Source organism: Maniola jurtina, chromosome 12 (genome assembly GCF_905333055.1).
Source record: "Maniola jurtina chromosome 12, ilManJurt1.1, whole genome shotgun sequence".
Lineage (NCBI taxonomy): Eukaryota > Metazoa > Arthropoda > Insecta > Lepidoptera > Nymphalidae > Maniola > Maniola jurtina.
In genome coordinates this window covers 7,472,403-7,492,806 of record NC_060040.1, presented here as the reverse complement: position 1 = coordinate 7,492,806, position 20,404 = coordinate 7,472,403, and the positions used below count along the sequence as shown (strand labels likewise).

The window sequence follows — 20,404 nt, the reverse complement described above, 5'->3', positions numbered from 1 at the left end:
AGGATATCGGATGAATGAAAACTTCGATTGAGGATGAGCTCAAATTTATTTGAATTAACAATGACGTCTCCAATGCCACAATAGTCCATGAAGTAAGAAAAGAAAATCAATGAACATCTATAAAAGTTGTAATAATGGTAATATAATTAAGCTAAATTTATCACTATTTTTACAATGTCATTATGTTTTTTTTTCTTAAACCACAATAACACTTTACCTTTGCTCTAAAAGCTTTAAATAATCCAAGTCACACAAATCTAACAATTAATTACTAACTATATACTTTGTATGGTTTAATTTGCTCGATATACAAATAAGTTTCCAGTAACACACTAGCTCTTGTCACCGAAAAATAAAAACAAGTTCATTAATACTGAATACGAAGCGAACTGCTAAAATATTTTGGTAATTAAGCCATATTAGTCATTAGCCTATATTATTATTACAATAACATATAACAATTATATAATAAAATAAAAAAAGATCTATTGCGGTAAGTTAAAAAAATTGCGCGACACTACTCGGGTACTATACGTAACGATTCACATTTCGAAAACTAATCGCCATTATTAATTGTTCAACGTACGAAAACAACACTTAGTATTTATTTGATACTCCGAACGATTATTTTGTTTTATGCTATTCATATGTATCTCTTAGATTAGTATTTAATTATTTATTAAGGGGCACAGAATTGATATGTTTCCGGTACACGGCGTTTGTTTGATACCGCTTCACTTAACCTAACTTGCAAGGCGACACTACACCGCTACTCTACCCTATCACATGCGGGCCAATGTCACGCGGCCGCAGCCGACCCTCCGAAAACTATCTACTCGATCCGACGATACGATACGATACGAATTCAACGGAACGTCCACCGGTCCAACTGTCTTCTATGTAACGTAATACCCAAGCGAAAATATTTGAAGACGAAGAATGCCAAGCGCAAGACCCGGCAACGAAAACTCGACACCGATTTAGCGTGACATACAGCCGATTGCGTTATACAAGTAGTTAGACGAGGATACTGAATAAAAGTCTCTATGAAACCGCTTTTTTAATTCTAATTACATATTAATATTACACGTTGATATGTATCGAGTAGTCCCGCAAATGACGTAGCCGTGTCCGCAGCCACTGGACGTCTCTTACTCGCTAGCTACGGTTGGACGGAATCGTGGCGAGCCGGCGACCCGCGCGAGCTCGCTTCTCGACTGCCAGCCGTACACCCTGTCAATGTTCCCTTACATTCACACGGTATAGCCGAATGGCAGCCGGACAGAACCTAAACGAATATTTAGCTCAGTGGTAACTTCAGACAGATCTTCATCATAATCGAGATGCGTTCCCAAAGTATAATATCCCATTTCTCAATGACTCCATACAAAATTCACCCTTCATCCCAACCAATTATTTTCCATTCTTCAACTTTTATCAGATCTAAATTTAATTCGCCTCTTGAAATCTCATACCAAAATAGCTGACCTTGCTTTTGATTAAAGACAATAAAATAATATTTGGCTAAAGTTACCACGGCGCTTTGTAAATAATGGAATAGAAACTTTATTTTATAAAATATCTTTCGTTGTATGTTTCCGCGGTCGGGGTCGCCGGGCGCCGAAGGTTTGGGAGATCTCTACTTCACTATTACACAATTACTTACATACGAGTTAGCATTATATATTAATATTACCGAATTAAATAAGTAAACACTGACTTAGCTTAGTTATTAAAAAACCGACATTGAAACACGAATACGAGAGAAACCGAGATTTTTGATTGGTTATTTTAGGATTTATGTGAAATTAATAATAATTAATCAATTGAACGTATTTTTAATAAATAGTTCGTTTTATGTAAATAGTTATTAGCTAACAAATTTAACTAAAGCCGACTTCACGTACTGGCAAATATTTATTTAATAAAATGTCTTGAAATATTAAAATTGAATAAGTATATGATTTATAAAAAAAATATAGTTATAAGAAAGTATATATAATATGATAGATATTTATACATAGCTCTTATAAATTTTTACGCCAGAGAACGTCAAATTAGAGAGCTTACAATTCTCTGTACATAATAAAAAATATTGATATAGTAGAAACTCTCGCCAGTATGCGAGTCAACAAATAATGTTTGGTACGGTCTGAGGTTAGTATTTAAATTATGTATATTATCTTTCATCTTTGGTCTATACGCCATGACGCTCGGTACATCTTGAAATTTACAGTCACTATAAATAACGTATAAAATTTTGCTAAGTCAAAAATTGACATATTTCTATTTAATATTGACTAAGAAATTTTCATAAGAATTTCACATGCGGATTTTCCGGCCTCTGAACGACATCTCGTGAATAACTCCTTTGATATCTGTCGCGTCAAGATTATAACCCGAAATATCAGAAACCTTATAATAATAGCCTAAGCAGGGATATTTTTTTTTACTTTTTTTTGTATAATTTTTACATGTTTACATCAGCAGAATACGTTTCTAGATACTATAATATAAACATTAAGAATTCATTTTTGGTTTATTGCTATTTCGCATCGAAGTATACTTAACGTTACCGCTTTCGAACGAGCGGGTAACTATACGAAGTATTAAGTTCCAGGTGACCGATTTATTACGATAATATACAGCTAATGCATTTTTGAGGCCAGATACATTCAAGCAGTGTTCCTAAAATCGTTATTTCCCGATTGGAGCTACCAAAGTTTGTTCGTAGCAGTGCTACGAGTCTCACGTAGGGCACTTTGCATTGCACGGTTTCGTAGCAAATCGCTCGCCCAGTACGAATCGTAAGTCATTCTGCATGCGATAGTCAACTAGCTAAAAATAAAAAATATATTAAATCTTTCATTTGATTAAACCTAACACAGTTTCAACTTCATTACATTGTTTCAATATTATGTATGAATAACTTTTCAATTAATATTAATGTAACTATGCTGATCCTCTACAATAAATACCCTTATCTAGTTATATAATAATCACCTAACGATTACACAATTAAAGTAACTACTAAATTTTAAATTAGTACATTACCAAAAAGCTCGTCAAAGCATGCAAATAGAATATCGTTTCACTATTCAGCATGGCGCGGTTGCCATTTATTAATACTAATAATAATTAATTAATATAATGATTACATAATAATATAGTTATTTTACTCTCATAAGGCCAAGGCTAAATTCTCGCAACAACACTGAACCGCACTCGATTTCATCGCATCGTATGCCTACTTGATGATGTAAACGTAAACTTTTAGCACCTTACTAATAAAACTTTACACACTGCTTACACACAATGAAATGTATGACAGAAATGTGTTTAAGTTCTGATTAAGAAGAAAAAAAAATATTAGTAAGATCCCTAATGTACAACCTAATAGTATTTTGATAAAAGGATTTAGACTTTGAAAAACATTTTCTCAAGGCACAAGAAAGCCAGTGATACACATGTATCGGTGTAAAGTGCACTAAACGTTCTAAAACTATGCAGTAAGAGCATTGGTCATTTTATTTTGTAAAATAAAACCTCCGCACTAGGGTGGAAATCTGAGAAGGTTGCCTCGCATCAGCGATTTGCTTTGTTTGATTTGTCTTTATCTTGTTCGTTAGACAAAAATATATTTATAGTAAATTTAATTGTGATATTTCCTTTAGTTCGTTTGTCTGGCACTTAGTTTACCGGCATGTGTATAAAGGCATGAAGGTGTGATAAGAGAGGAGACGATCCGAGTAAGGAGAGGAATACGATGCGAAGAGAGCGAGAGCGGCGCGGTCAGTAATGTATTGCACTCACGAGCGACACTGAGGGGGCTCCTATCGCATCAACTAGTTACAAGTTTACAATTATTGCAATTTTAATTTACTCATTTACAGATAGAAAGGATCGTAAGACCAACACTAGAGTGCCAGCGCTTTAACGAGTGATTGAACATTATAAAAATTACTAAAAAAGCATTAGGTAAATATAATTTGAGATAGTCGTGAAAATTCATTTAAATATGCTAATATTATCGAGACTAAAACAAAAGTATCGTTATTATTACATACAACTTCATTTAAAATCATTCAACTTGAAATATTATCAACAAAACGTAATCTTTCTATGAAGGGCACCTTTGGTTTTTAGCTTATTCGAATGAGATATATCCTAGAGTGATTAATTTCTGATATTACACTATATCCATAACAAATCCTCTCTGGTCTACGCATCGGCCGCGGAAACGAATGTACAAACTTCACCATACCATAAGTTAAATAAATGTAAATAAATCTTATTTTAAATAATTAAAATGAATTATTAAATAAACGCGATATACAATAAAACAATCATTTTCAAATAATATTTTCATCGAGAACGGTAAACAATATAACTGGAATGTTAATATTAATAATAAATACGCTAAATTTGGTATCAACAAATACACCACACCCTCGACGTTTGGTCGAAAGGAAAACAAAAATATTGAGGGATGAGAGCGTTTGCTAGTACATACAAGTGTAGAGGTGGTACCCTTAGTACGACTTTGCAAATCTCAACGTTGTTAGACATCGAAACACCGTAAAGTTACAGTAAAATAGTTTTAAAGTCGTTTATTCAATACCGATATTGTTTAACAATATTGCCCGCTTGAGTCACTAGCGGTATTTTAGAAGTGTGGATGAACACGAATCTTAAAACGAGGATGTGTAGGACCATTTTACTGTGACGCTAAGGTCAAGATTCATAGAGTGCACTTTGGCACTTTTGCTCAGACTTATGTAAGAGTTTTAACTCTGTCATAAGTCTGAGTCAAAGTCAAAGTCAAAATGGGCTCTTATAGACTTCATCCTAAGTATTTTGAGATGTGCAAACTTGTACTAAGCCAGGTGTTGGCTTTTACGCAGGCTCTGAGCGGTCACGGGGTGTTTAACACCTACCTCTACGCAATCAAGAAAGCACCGAGCGAAGGGTGCTACTTCTGCGGAGAGGAAGACACCCCGAGACACGCAATCTTTGAATGTCCGGGTTGTGCTGACCTAAGAGTAGAGGCGCTAGGATCGACCGACACGGAGGGTGTGAATGCCCGAAACCTTATACCGCGCATGCTGTCGAGCGAAGACGCCTGGCAGCGATACAGCCAAATGCTGAGAGCTATAATGATTAGAAGAGAAGAGAGGGAAAAAGAAGAAAAGAGGAAGACCGAGATTTGGGAGGTCAGCACGAAGTAATGCCACGCAGTTCCGTGCTCACCTTGGACGACATGGGGAGGTTATTTTAGTCCGTGCAAGTCGGACACACCCTGCCAGCCGGCAGAAGTCCGTAGGGATTTTTTCCTCCCCCGAAGAAAAAAAAAAAAAAAAAAAAAAAAAAAAAAAAAAAAAAGGTGTTGGCTTTTGTACTCTTGATCCGTCGCTAGTACAGCCACGCGTCGTAGCAAGGCAAGCTCTCTCCCGGGCGCGGGCCTCCGATGCGCTGCCGAGGATCAAGAAAGCGCGTCCCTCAGTTCGCTGGTTGTCAAGTGCCGAGTGCCACGAACGAACTAATGCTGTTCGCCCTCTTCTCCGCCTTTGGCTCCCTGGCGAACAAATTCAATATTACGAAAACGAAATTTTAAATCTTCAAAAAATTTACATTTATTCAAAACACTAAATATTTCATCAGGCTATTAGATCTATTTAATTGTGCATGGGTGCAAGGTGATTATAACACAGTTTGTTTGAAACCCATACGATATCTTATTTTAGTTAACAATTTCAGTAGATAAGTTTTGTTTCATGTATGGGATCCAATATATAGATACTACACGGTTTCTAGTCTAATCAATAATTGCGATGTACTCGTAGATTGTAGATCACTCATTAATTAACACAGCTAAGTTAAACTGTGGGGCCTCAAAATCCAAATATTGTCTTAATTTGAATACTCATTAAACTAAAGCGGCAGTTATGATTGTTCGGCGAATATGGGATCTATTGTTTTATTGAGAAGAATTCAGTCTACAAAGATACTCATAACTACAGCTACCACACTTTGTATAGTTACGTAGCGGAGAATTTATGACTGCTCAGATAAATATTACAAGCTGTCGCGGTTTGTCAGTCTAGTTTATTCCTGCTATTTAACTAGGATCTGATTATTATTGTAAATCAATATTTGAAGTCTACCATTTTTTTTTCATTAAGAGCCCCTTCACACTAGTATTTTTCTAGTGTAGGCGTTTATAGCGTGAACGTATGCGCAGCGCAGACGCAGTGACAACGCGACGCTCCCCCCGCATTAACACCTAAACAATGCTACGCGAGTACAGCGTACAGGTTCAACGAACACCAACAATGGAGAAACGCTGGTGTGAAGGGGCTCTAATGGTAGAAACACTATACCCTACGCGTCTTATCCACGTTAATTGACAACACCCAACGCCACGCGATCCTACGCCACACCACCAAATTCTCAAATGAAAAGCGCGTGCCGTCGCTATCTTTTAGAAACACAGCGATCAATATATAGATTACGCGTAGCGCGATTATTATTATTATCAGTGAAACGCCGATGTGGATTGAGTGCTGAGTAAAGTAATCAATCCTTTTTTGCTCAAAAAAAAATGCGGAATAACAAAGACGGAAAGAAGTAAGCCAGGTGTTGGCAATTTTCTGGGCATTCATAATAAGTATTAAGATTTGATTTGAGTGAATCTTCGTTACGTAGCGTGGCATCAAGTGTTGCTCTCGCGGTATAAGAGATAGAAACCAGTGCGGTATCGTGGTAAAGAAGAGTGCGCGTGCATACTTCATGTGCGAGAATCCAGCCGTTGTGTGCCAACTTATGCCTCGCGTATTCGAGGTGGATGGCGCCCTCTGAGCTGAGGAGCAGCGCGCCCTGCAGACGGGCCATGGCGGTGGCTGCGTCGCTCGGGGTGAGGAAGTCCACGAAAGCGACCGGGCCGGAGCCGCCGCCGCTACCGCCCGTCAGAAGCCGCAGCCGCGAGAAACCCCCACAGCTGTTACCATCATACTCAGATATGTCCGCACTAGTACCTCTATCGGCCGACGTCTGTTTGTTGTTGTTCTAGGCTCAGGCATGGACAGCGACAACGCGCGACTGCAGCGAGTCCAACAGGCTTCTACGATTGTTAATAACGAGGAACTGCATGAAACCGTTAAAACTGCGCAGCACAGGAGTACGAGATGCGCAGAATGACGTGCCAGGCCATAGGTAGGTTCTGGCTTACATAAGGCCAAGGAAACTTCTTATTTGGTAAATTTTTACAGTTCGGTGTTCTTACTAATATTCCGAATCTGCTACCTTGAACGACCGCATGCGCACCATCTTTATGGGTAGAATAGGTACTGAAAATCCGTTTTTTCAAGAATATCTCGCTTTCAACACCACCTAGCTCAAAAATAGTTGTTACTGTTCCTGAAAATCGTGAACTATTTTGATTTGATTGAAAAAAAAACAGCTGGAGAGTAGGTCATATTTTTCCAATAGGGTGGCGTAAGCGGTAGCGTTAAAGGTCACAAATGTAGAATATTAATGAGGACCGGGAACTGTCCAAATTCACCAAATTAGAACTTTCCGTGACCTTTTGTAGCGAAAGCCCTCTTTCGTGTCTTCAGGGGCTGGACCCATTGTCCTAAAATCATAGACGCATTCTGTGTGGTGCTTTATCATACTCCTGAAGTCGCACTTTGTGTCTGTCCAGACCTTAATGTGAATGACGACCGTATGAAATTTTGTTTCTGTTTGATTTCAATGCACGTTTTTTTTTTGCACAAATATGAGTATATTCAGGTTTAAAGCTGTTGTGTCTAAATTTTGCAAATAAATTTCGAAAACGAGTCTTACGACTCCGCCAGGAAAAGCCAGAACTAAAACTTTTTTTACTGATATTTTCATTGAGTATAATGTAGCTCAAAGTTTGCCATTACAAATACCGTAAAGAAACTTTAGGTGCAATGGACAGTTCATACATTTGTGATGTTCGTGCTGGTAGCATACGACTAGTGTGTTATAGTGTAGAATATAGATGTTTGACTGTCATGCTTGAAGTGGTACAAGTGCAGGCATATTTTGGTCCGAGAGTCCGTAGAAAATTATGAAGTGGTGCTTGATAAAAGCTGACAGTTTGTAAGGTTCTGTTGTGCTACCTGCGACTAAGGCGATTACACAACATACCTAGCAGTTCCACCTAAAATAGAAAAATTGCCAGCCAAACCAGCTGCCAGGTCTATAGTTTGTCATATTAAGGGAACGCAGAAGAACTACTATACCAACTTGCAGTTTTTATCAAACACCTTAAGTAAAACTTCTTACGGGCTCTCGGGTCACATATTATCTTTCACACGAACTGAGCACTTCGGTTAAGTGTATCAGGTGGTGTGAAAACAATTTAGAAACATAAATTATAATTCTCAACAATGGACGACTTTGTGATATTTGGTGTGACATGCACTGTGGAGAATACACATTGATTATAACCTAATCATCAACAACATTGTTTATTAATACAGACGATACGATATTTTGAATGTTATTATCATGCATAAGTACATATAACTGTGTGCTAAATATTCGGTTCGACTGGAATTTTTTAGTTAAAAAACTCTTTCATTAGATTAAAAATCAAAATATTTCTGGTTTAGGCCTAATTTATAGACGCTTAAGAAATTCCTAAACTTCTACTGCTGAAAAAAAGTTTTTTTAAATTAACAAAAAATTATATAGGTACTTTCAAAAGTTTGTTCAAAAATTTTGGCTATTTGAGGTGTAGGTTATATACCTAAGAAAATACTTAAGTATGCCCGAAGCACATTAGCTTTACACCCGACCCACATTTCGAAATACAGTGACTCGACCCTAAGCCATGAAACGGGATGCAGCTCAGACACACAGTACCAACAACAACAAGTGTTTAGTATGAAATTTTACATTTCGCCACCGTTGATAGAATTTATGTATCCAACCATATGTACTTATTAATGTAAAATGTGCATAAAACCGTAAATGTGTATGTAAAAACCATATGTACTTATTAATCTATTAATGTAAATTAATAGTAAGAGTACAACCACACAACAATAAGAGTAACATTGAATTGAAGTCTGAAAGCTACGAGTATTATAAATAATTTAAAGTGAAAAGTTCATTATCACCAATTTTATTAACTGCACAAGCTTTCCGCTTGGTATGCTGACTGTGGTTGTATGGACGAACTAGAGCTTTAAATCAAGGCAGCGCGCCGCCCATTTTACTTTAACGCTAAAGTGTTTCGGTTCTCGAATTCTATCATCATAAGTGAAATGTAAAAGCTCATACTAATACTGCTGTTGGTACAACGAGTATGTCCCTGAACTTACAAATTACTCTGATTTTATTTGACGTCTTGTCGTGCAGCGTGAGGTCGGATGATGGCAATGTATTTCTTATTAGTTATTTCAGTCCTTCTAGTATTTTTAATTGGCTATTGAAACTAAAAATATATCAATGCAATTTTCCAGTCGAATCCGATAAGAACGTTAGGGACATACCTGCTAAATATCTCCTTGAGCTCGTGTTCGGAAACGAACTGGCCAAGGTTTGCGACAAATAGCGTGGAGCACGGCGGCGCGTTGTGCCCAGGGTGCGCGGGGTGCGCGGGGTGCGAGGGCGGCGCGGGCGCATGGCCCGGCACCGCGGCGCCCGGCGACCCCAGCGCCGGGGCCGGGAGGACGCACGCGCCTAGCGTCAAGGGGGTCTGCGACAAACAAAAACCTCATCCATCATCATCTCAATTCTCAACCCATTGCTGGCCCACTATTGACGAGAATCTCCTTTCAGAATGAGAAGAATTTAGGTCGGCCAAGTGTGGATTGATAGACTCCACAAACTCTTCAGAACTTAATGGAGAATCCTCAAGCACATGAGGATCAAGCTTGTATGTTTACTCACGACTTTTCCCTTCACTGAAGCATTGTGATATTTAATTTATTGACATACACGTCAAACTACACTCACGCTAACAGTACTCCGGATTGGTTTTGATAATTACTCTATCTATATAAGTATCTCAGTAGGAGAAGAACGGCAAATAAGAGTTATTTCACGAGCAAATGTATTGAAAATAAAACTTACGTGGTGTGGCCTATCGGCGGCAGCTAGTCAGAGGTAAGAACGCACGGGCGCCATTTGCGGATGAATAGCGGGATGGACGAGCCCGTGCGATAAAGTAGGCAGTTCTCCTCCGTAGGCCAGTGGGTGATGCCACAGCTCAGCGCCTCCGCCGGGGAAGAACGGGCTGGCTAAGTCTGGACAGCCATAACGTATGACTACAATCAATATAATTAGAACTCTATATTGCTATGCAAACAGTACATGAAACTCGCTAGTATTATACTTCACCCCATGCCATACGCTACGTGAGCTAAGTCAAATTAAAATAGTAGTATTTTCTGTGACACGGAAAACACCCGCTGTGCGTAACGTGCATAGGGTATCGCTGGTATTTCTCTGTGTTTAGTATGAGGATCCATACTGCGCACGCGAACGAACAGTGCACAGAACAGAATTTGGTGAGTTATAAAATCTCATACTAAGTCCCCTGGTAGTAAATAGGGACTACGTTTTAATTTAACTCAAATAGCGTGACGTGAGGTGAAATGGCGCGTCATAAAATATGGTCGGCCCATTAAATGCCCAATAAATATGTAAACGTAACTTACAGAATATTTTATAAGAATACGTAAAGAAAGTAGAAGATTATTTACATTGTGCAAAACATGTTTTCACGCTTTGAAAAAGTTAATTCCTCGTAGTTTATCATCAGACTAGAGATGTGGAGCTAATGATGCAAAATGTCATGAAAACATGTGACTAAAGAGTACATTAATTATTATATATTATAGTGGTAGATACCCCGACAGATCGATTGGTAGGTAGTAGCTTCGCGGAGCTAGGCTTTGCGTGGTACGTGTAAGCAATTACAGAGGCCCTAGTGTAACTTTCCAAGTAACCGAACGTGACACGTGCGTTAGTAAATCTATCATTCAGTACAGACAGCCAAACGTAATTTGATATCTCCATACGAGCTCCATACATTTTTGGCAGGTTAACATGATAGCAACATAAAAAAAAAACGCCATTCACAGTGAACTGACACGTTAGGAATAGTTAATTTCGAGGATGGTAACTAACACTCGCTTGTTTACGATTCTCGATGCGTTTGATGTTAGCTCGATTAACGTGATGGTGAAATCATTTTTGGAACTCCCACTAGGCACACAAAGTAATTGGTCACGTTTTTTAACTTGAAAACTTACACTCGAGGCTCAAATACTTGCCCGCGTTTGCTCGACACGCCATCGCTCTTACTAATAGATAAATAAAAAAGCATAAACTAAGTAAGTATATAAATTTTATGTAGTAGGTAGAGAAGTATTTTTTGACAGTGTAGCGATTAAGAACTACTGAGAAATAATGAACCACGATCACTCTTTTGATTACTAAAATGATTCTACCGACTAAAACCTGTTTGTTTACCAACTAATAGGTATTAAAAACTGCTAATCCACAATGGAAAAGCTAACATTCATTACTTAAAGTCGTAAAATAATTTCTAACTGTGAATAGTTTCGGTTCACTTCCCTCAGTGGTAAAGTAGGGTTTGAGGAAGCGAAACATTTAAGGCTTGGACATACGAGGCGCGATGGCAACGCGTCCAATGCGGATCTTAGAAGACGTCAGTATAAGGAACTGTTGTTCGAAGGCATTCACGCACAAAGCAGCGTTCTTCATATAATTTGATGGTAATTACAGCATATTTTTTTGAACAAAAACAAATTTATTTTCTAAGAAAAAGAAAGTCTGGACTGCTTCAAAAAGCTTCAGAAATCAGAGCTCAGAACACAATAATGATTGTGATTTCTGTTGACTGTTGTTTCGTTTATGTAAACTATTAGAAAGTTGTTTATGTCACGTTATAATAGGTACATAGGTAGGTATCTAGTTAGTAATGATTTAGATTTTAATATCCCAGAAAATGTATCTCAAAGCACGCTACTGTATACAGTTCCATGCGTTTTAAATCAGTTATAAATTATAATTAAAAGAACGCATTCAGTGTAACTTTTTGTCGTGATGCCGCCGCACTTTGTCTGTCCAGACCTTAACTCTTGAAGGTACTGAAAGTGGAATGTTATTTCTCAAAAGGCAAACTCCGGAGACAAACGATCGAGCAAGCGCCGGGTGGTGTGTGCGTCGGCTGTACTTACGTCCAGTGAGTGGGTGCATCAATGCAGGGTGTGCGGCTGGCGCGGCGGTGGCAACTGCCGGCTTCGGCTTGCTGACCTTCGTGTTGCTTTTAGCGAACTCCAGCCGAATCGTTTGCGGCATGTCGGGGTCGAACCGGACGCCCTGCTGTGAACAGCCGCGAGCGGTGCGGCGCTCCGATATAATGACGATGGAAGATCGGTTTCCGCGCCCCCATGGACTTCGGGCCCATTGTGGAGACAGGGATACTTCTTATTTATTTATTGTGTTAAATTATTTATTGCAAGATAGGTTTGAGCTTGACCACAATCATGCTTAATAAAAAGCAATGATGAAGTCTAGGTTGGAGCACGCTTGCCTAGAAGGTACCTATTCACTCTTGCCTTGAAGGTGTATGTTGCAGGAACTACGGACGCTGGCAGAGCATTCCACACCTTAGCGGTTCGCTTCAGAAACGTTGAGCAAAAACGTTTCGTGCGAGTACATTGGATGTTAACCACATAAGGATGCCAATGTTCACGGTTTCTCGCTATTCTCTGGTAGAATGGTGAAGGAGGAACCAAGTTGTGAAGTTCTTGAACACACTGCCCAAAGTAGGTATATCCGATAAAAGACCGACAACCGGACTTGTAATGGAGCGGCAAGGGTAGATAGGCAGGATTTTTAAATTCAACTTTTATTTATCTTCACAATATTAACTAAACTTATAAAGAAGAATGCCCATCGTAATTATAAAGAGTACTTTTTTGTCATTCGTCTTTCCCGAAAGATTATGATTTGAGATTAATGTTTTGCAACTGACACGAATTCAGTTTTGTCGAAAGTATGTTTAATCAGAATTTCCAGCTGCCCGCGCCTTTAAGATGCTGGAACACTGTGCTCGGGGTGTGACATCAAATCTGTCAAACAGTGACATGCAGTTGCGTATATACACGCTAACCTAATCGATTTGACTCCAATATCCGGGATTGAGAGCTTAGTGGCTCCGACTTGATGACTCGACGTGGTCTATTCGATATGTGCATGGGTTTAGCATAACTTACGATGCGGTTACTCGAGTCAGGAAAATGTTATTCCAAGTCTACAATGAGAATATTAACTATATAGTGCTTATTGGCTGTGTTTGAGGCATGTGATGAGAAGAGATTTAGTAACACCGTGCGCTGTACTTGTCTTTAGTATTTACATAATATAGCGTATTTACGTCAGTGTTAAACTATCTCGCACATATATTGTGATATTTTTGTTACATTTTTAAGTGTTCAGTAAGCAATCAATCCATTAAGTTTTTCAGGCGTATAATATTGAGTGTTCGTGATATCGTTTACGATATTATTATTAGATTAAACTACCCAGATTATATCTCTAGTTTACAATGTTAGTAACATCGACTTAGCCGTTACACTAATAATTACTTTTATATAATTAAAGATAATTATATATTAATTTATACCATAAAGTGTTTCATTGAATTAATATTACAATAGGCATGTGACGGTACCAACCTGAAGGTCTTGTTTAGCCGCTTCAGCACCAGCCCGGGTGTGAAATGTGACGAAGCCCACTGGCTGCAATTTTAAATAAATTTGTTAATAAACAAGTAAAAAATTATGACTGCGGCTAAATCGTCCCTTTGTGGCTTCCACTCATCTGAGGTGATAAATTATATTGTAATAAACTGCAATTCCCTATTGATTTATTTAAGACAACATACTTACAATTAATTTTAACTTGCTTAGCTTTGTAATGTAAAGTAAAAACTAGGTATAATCTCTTATACTTACTGATGCAGTTTTTCCATTTTTGCTTGTAACCTTCAACAGCGAACCCTCATATCCCTAAAAAGAAAACACAATGCTTTAAAAAAGCTTTGAACGAAAGCTTCGAGCACATAAAAGGTGATTACGGAAAATGAATATACCAATTTTCTTTAATCGGTATAATCATGACATAGTAAATCAGTTTCGACGGAATTTAATCGCTTATCACTGCAGCAGAATGGTGTAGTTTCGTACCAGTCACCGATACACAGTCACGCGATCCAAAAACCCCAGTTTGACTTTAGGTGGTTCGATGGTACCAGGCGTGCCAGCCAAGAATCGAATAATCCCCCTTATCGGTAGACAGAATCGATTCAATTCGAATATTACGTCCCCGGGCATGACATTTGATATTTACGACGCAGTAATCCATATCGATATATCGGGAATCGCGTGACGGGTGGGCGACGTATTGTGTTGTAAAGAAAATACAGGGGATGATTTTGACGTACTGGGTATTATGAGATCGAATTCATGTGGAATAAAAAAATGATCTGATGACACACGTATATTACCTACTGGCACAAAAGTTAAACCACAAATAGGCAATATATAAATAAAGTTTAGTTCCCTCCCAAAATCGAACTAAAATCCGTCAGTAAGGTTGTAGATTCCAGTACCACGACCCGTAGGTGTATTGTCTTATCTAACATCATAGCAGGAATAAAGGGGGGTTATATAGGTAAGGGGGCAATAAAGATAAGATGTCGTGATGGAAGGAGTGTACTTAGGAAGAACATTCTAAACTAGTGCAAGTAGTTTTATACGACTATACAAAACACTGTCAACGTTTATTAGCGAAAAATATTGTTTTTTATGTATGTTAGTAAACTTACTTCATATGCCCGAAATAGAAGATAGAGTTCGCGTGGTTTTGCATCCATGGGCAGGCCGCTCACGAACAATGTCCGCACCTGCAAATAAATACATAAATTCAATTTTTTCTGTAAAGAAACTAATATTCACTTGCATACACATTGGTTTTAAAACCAAATAAAATTTTATTATTTTCTATCATTAACACAACACATTTTTGCATTAATTAATGTAAAATTATTAATTTCACAACATAACAGACTTTTGTTTTGATAAAAATAGGCAAATTAACTTATTGTGAATACCATTTGTACAGATCATAAGATGAAAAAACTCCAAAAACGCATGTTTCTAGTCTACATAAAAAGCCCGTACCTACCTATTCAAGAAAGACATTCAAGTTTCCGTTACACAAGAAAAAGGAAACATTAAAATATTCTCTGAATGAAAATATTCCCTTTGAAATTAGCTACAAGTTATTGTCCTTTCCATTTGCAAACAAAGGCAAAACATTTATCACGGACCGACTCAAAGCGGGCATGGATTCTTTCAGCGGCTTTCATTCGTCGATTCCTTTGGTTTTGTAAAATGTTTCAGCATATTAATTCAACGGGTCCATTTAAGGCTACTGTATCTACATACGATAATTTTATAATATAGCGACTGACGACAAGCTGACGACTTGATCACACTTCATCTTGACGTACCTGATCGATAATATCGTTAACAATGATTGTTTTTTGCTTGTTAATATCTAATTCGTAGCGATAGGATGCAAATTGCAATGACCTCTGATGGTAAGTGATGATGTAGCTTAAGGTGGAGCGCTTTCTAGAAGATGCCTAATCACTTTTAATTTGTAGTTAAAAATGTACCTAGATATAGTTAAATGGTCGGGTCAAAAACCGGTAAAACCGACTGTAGCGCTGTGTTTTTGTGGCACTGATTGTAACAAAAATGCCCTGTGTATTCTATAAGTTTAATAAATATAAATGAAATAAATAAATTAATGAAACCATATTATTTTAGCGGTGCAAACGTAGGGTGCGAAAAAAAAACGAGAAATACAATCGCTTCGTGCGTACTATGCTATCTATCCGTGAAACGTTGACCTTTACGATAGATAGGTACTTCGCGGTCGCCGACACTAAAAGTATCGAGTGTGCCTTGGCTCTAAAACGTTTGAGCGTATTAATTCGACGGGTCCATTTAATGATATAAAACAGGGCTCGTAATGGCGTTGCGATTTGGCGCGTGCGGCTAATGGAGATTAATTGCAGGCTACGCGGCCAGTGCCGCCATCTTGCTGTGCATTTTATTAATGCGTCTGAGTTTCACTTTTACGAGGCGCTATCGTGTCTCAAGGACGAGAAAACCGGTGGAGTTGGTTTTTCTTTAATTAATGAAGTACTTTAACTTTGCTTATTTAAGTAGGTCCCTATCTTTCTTTCAACTACTGAAGGTAGATATGTTTAATCACTACCCTATCATAGATAGGAAATTGTTGTGTTTGTTGGTTTGTCCTTCAATCATGCTGCAACGGAACAATGGATCAGTGTGATTTTTTGCATAGACCTAGTTGAAGATCTAGAAAGTGGTATAGGCTACTTTTTATCCCGGAAAATCAAAGAATTTCCACGATATATTAAAAATCTAAATACACGCGGACAAAGTAGCTGGAATCAGCTAGTGTGTTGTCTATATAATGAAATCCATTATATGACGTTCAACCTTGAATATATACCGTGTAATTTCGATAGCTACCTAACGACAAGGAAAAATTTAATTCAAAATTTTATGACACCTTATGGCTCTTGCGGCCAGGGCATCGGAGCCCCTCATATATATTTTATCGCTTCCGTCGCCGGTCAGAAGCAGAATGTCGGACCTTTATGTCGGCTATTTTCCGGTCGAGCGCTCGGGAATTCCCCGTATATGGACGATACGTGATATTTTTACTTTGGCAATCTAATATTGTACTCGTGGAGCACTTGTGTGTGCGATGATAATTTAATATCTGCGTTTTGGAAAAGGGCAAAGTTGACGTTCCGTTGGAAAACTGTGGCAAACTTTCTAGTTTATTTGATTCAATTTCCTTTTTTATCTTTGATGTGTTTCAGTACGATCTCATGGATACTGATGTTACAATGGTGGAGATTTTGGTAATATATGTAATATGTATACTTAAAATTCATGCCACATATCTGATTTGCAATGTATAATAGGTATCTGGGAACACAAGAATCAACATAACAAGGTCTTAGTGCTATTAATTTAGTGGACTAAATTAAACAATGTGGGAACGCATACGCACCTCTAACTTTTCGGATTTATATGCATTTTAAACATTTGCTTTAACGGTGAAGAAAAACATCATGAGGAAACTGCATGTCTGAGAGTTCACCATAGGTTCTCCAAGGTGTGCGAAGTCTGCCAATCTGCAGTTGGCCAGCGTGGTGGATTATGGCCAAAACATTCTCATTCTTATAGGACACTCGTGTTCAATAATAAGTGATGAGTTGATGATGACCCTAAATACCCTAAACAAAGGATCCTTTAATCTGCTGTATAGATACAGTGTAAGTATCTACCGCATAAATTATAGGTGTTGTCCTAAAGTTCAAATAAGGGTAGAAAAGTTCACAGAAAAGGTGCTAAAATCATAGAATGTATAGAAAACAACGTCTAACGTTCGCAGTGTCCACATATTTCACCCGGACGGCGGCGCCCAGTGCCCGGTCACTCCGAAACGCCCCTACACGTCGCCCATTACACGCTCCGTTGCGCTCGAATCCCTCCCTGCGCTGCTATTGAGTTATATGTTTCATATTCGTGTTCCAAACAAAAAAGAAAATGTTCAAGAACTACGTGGACATCGTTTTTGACACTTTCAGAAAAACGTTTTGTGAAAATAATGGTTAGAGGTCGGTAAATCGCATAAAGTACCAACGCGGTAGGTACAGTAAGTAGGTAGATTTGGTAGATTTTTCAATTAGAGTTTAGTATGTAAAATTAAATTTTTTACAAAAAAAAAAATGGTAATCTAATATTATTTTCGTTGTCGCCGTTAACCGATAGAGGTTCAATAATGGATATAAGTCTGTTGTAGAGACTTCCAAACGTCGCAGTCCTTGCCTGGATCTAATGGCTCCCTGCGACTCGTTTGATGTTGGCTATCCAGTGTACCTAGTGGGGTCTGCCAACTGTGCTGTTTCCGGTGTGAGATGGCCATTCCAGCACCTTGACATCCCAACATCTATCGTTTCTTTAACTATGTGCCCTCGCCCATTTCCACTTCAGCTCCACATCCCGTTGGACTACGAGTATATCTGTTACTCTGGTTCTATGGATCTCCTTATTTGTGATTTGATCACGTAAAGAAACTCCAAGCATTGCACTCCTAATTGCGTGCCGAGTGACTGAGCCTTCTCATGCTATAGATAGTAATCATGTCTCGGATCTATAATCATCCTATCTAATTTATAAATTTTTCCCCAATGGCCCGTATTGGGCATCTAATTTATTGATCCTTGGAATAAACTGGATTTTGAAATAGAACATTCAGAAAGTAATTAAACTTTTGTATACTGCTCTATAAGCATAGAATGTTCCTTAATTATCATCATGTATGAATAATGCGATCATGCTCAAAAATACTGAAACAATTTGTTCCAAACAGCATCACTTTAGTGCGCATTTCATGCAGTTAAAAGCTACTAAAACAACGTGCAAATATTTCTGCTTGCGAAAACGTTAACACGATTGAGTGTATTTACATTTAGAGCTTATCTCAATTACACGCCTTTGCGACTTCAAAAGCGAAACGAATATTAAGATCTGTCTACGAGGGCAGATAACATCTACACTTGACATTATTGCGACGAAAAACTTTATATCATGACAGGGTATTGTAAGACATCATTGATGTAGAAGAAATCTTAGGCGTGTTGTACGAAGGGTTTATTTTTTAGTTATGTCCAAATTTTCTTCATTGTTCGATCAAAGAAGTCAGTAATTTATGACCTCTTGGTAAAGTTTCTTCTCCATTCCCTTCAAATTACGGCAATTAAACTTCTAGCTAGGCTTATTTTGTGGTTTAGCGACAAAATATAAAATAAGGCACTACTTACTTTATAGCCTTATTTAATTACGGTACAAATTATCATTTATATAGTATATGCATAATAATATGTAAACCACATATTATGTAGTTGCTTAATATATCTTTCCTTTATAAAGCACATGCATCTAATCTCTTTATTAAATAGGTACATGGACAGATATAACATACCTACTGAACAAACCGTTTGCCAACTTTCAGCATACAGTATCGCGCCCCAGTGGAATAGAACCCGACAATTTGCTCTACGGTTTATGAATTATTTTACTTGCATACGACGTTAGGACTGCGGAATTTGGAATTCTTCTTGTGCATATAATATGTGGAACTTAACAAAGAGCCGGCCAGAGGAAACATCTAATAAAATTCTGCAAGTTGGAATTGCCTGCATTTTATTTTGAACTATACCAACTAGGGGCATATTATGCTTTTTTCAAAGAAAAGTTATTCTTAATACTAAGCGCGTCTTAGGATTAAGAGTCAGATTGTTATTACCAAGAGTTTGCCTACACAACAAATGTCAAGAACTTTTGAGATGCTCTTAAAAATAAGTTACAGGTACATTTAGGTATTCGTCCGTAACTGTATCAGAACAGAGTATTTAAAAGCTGAAACAAACAGATTGCGGACGACAGCATGTCTAACGTGGTTCGTAGAAGTTGTAGGTAATAAACACAAGGGACTGTACCACATCTACTCATATGAGTGTACTATGAAGGCGTAGGTAGGTACACTATGAAGCATGCGTTGAAGAAGTGTTTCATACAGTTGTTTGTGCCTACTACAAATCGCACATGCGTTTGCGCATCTTCCCTGCATTTGCCATCGCGCCGCTGTTTTTCACGATTTAAAGAAATTTGAAAAACTATTTATGCAATGCCCACATTACCAACAGAGTAGATTGTATTAAAAATTTACTCACAGTACATTTTTCGTAATTATGTTAACAAAGATCACCATCATCGTTAACCGACTCTGGCCCACTACTGAGCATGGGTCTGCTCTCAGAATGAGAAGGGTTTATGTCACAGTCTACCGCGCTGACCAAGTGTAAATTGGCAAACTTCACACACTTTTGAGAACATTTTGAGAATTTTAGGAATGCAGGATTCGTCACGATGATTTTCTTCACTGTTGAATCAAGTGATATTTAATATCTTAAAACGCACATAGCTCTGAAAGTAAGAGATGCATGCCCAAGATTGAACCTTGAACCTCTCGATTACGAGACCATCGTCTTATTCAATAGGCTATCAAGGCTTATCAAAATGTTATTACATTAAAACAACTAAGGAAGGTTGTTTGTTTGAAATTGCTCCAGCTTTAGCATCAACAGCAGATGCGATTTCCCGTAAGTAGCGATTTACGCTGAGCACAGCATTGTTAGAGCCGTGACACTGAGCAT

The 20,404-nt window shown here is 38.0% G+C and overlaps 1 protein-coding gene across 1 annotated transcript in view; it reads right to left on the bottom strand.

The window, feature by feature from the left end:
- Positions 1–5,387: 5,387 nt before the first annotated feature.
- The window catches only part of LOC123870389 (protein couch potato), a 282,532-nt gene continuing 267,515 nt past the window's right edge, over positions 5,388–20,404 (bottom strand). The window contains exons 3-10 of the mRNA XM_045913675.1: positions 14,900–14,977; positions 14,028–14,081; positions 13,749–13,811; positions 12,246–12,390; positions 10,156–10,283; positions 9,528–9,733; positions 6,787–6,997; positions 5,388–5,575 (exon numbers count right to left, since the gene is read on the bottom strand). Of these exons, the coding sequence (XP_045769631.1) occupies positions 5,540–5,575; positions 6,787–6,997; positions 9,528–9,733; positions 10,156–10,283; positions 12,246–12,390; positions 13,749–13,811; positions 14,028–14,081; positions 14,900–14,977 (921 nt within the window). The 3' untranslated portion in view covers positions 5,388–5,539. The remainder of the gene's footprint in view (positions 5,576–6,786; positions 6,998–9,527; positions 9,734–10,155; positions 10,284–12,245; positions 12,391–13,748; positions 13,812–14,027; positions 14,082–14,899; positions 14,978–20,404) is intronic.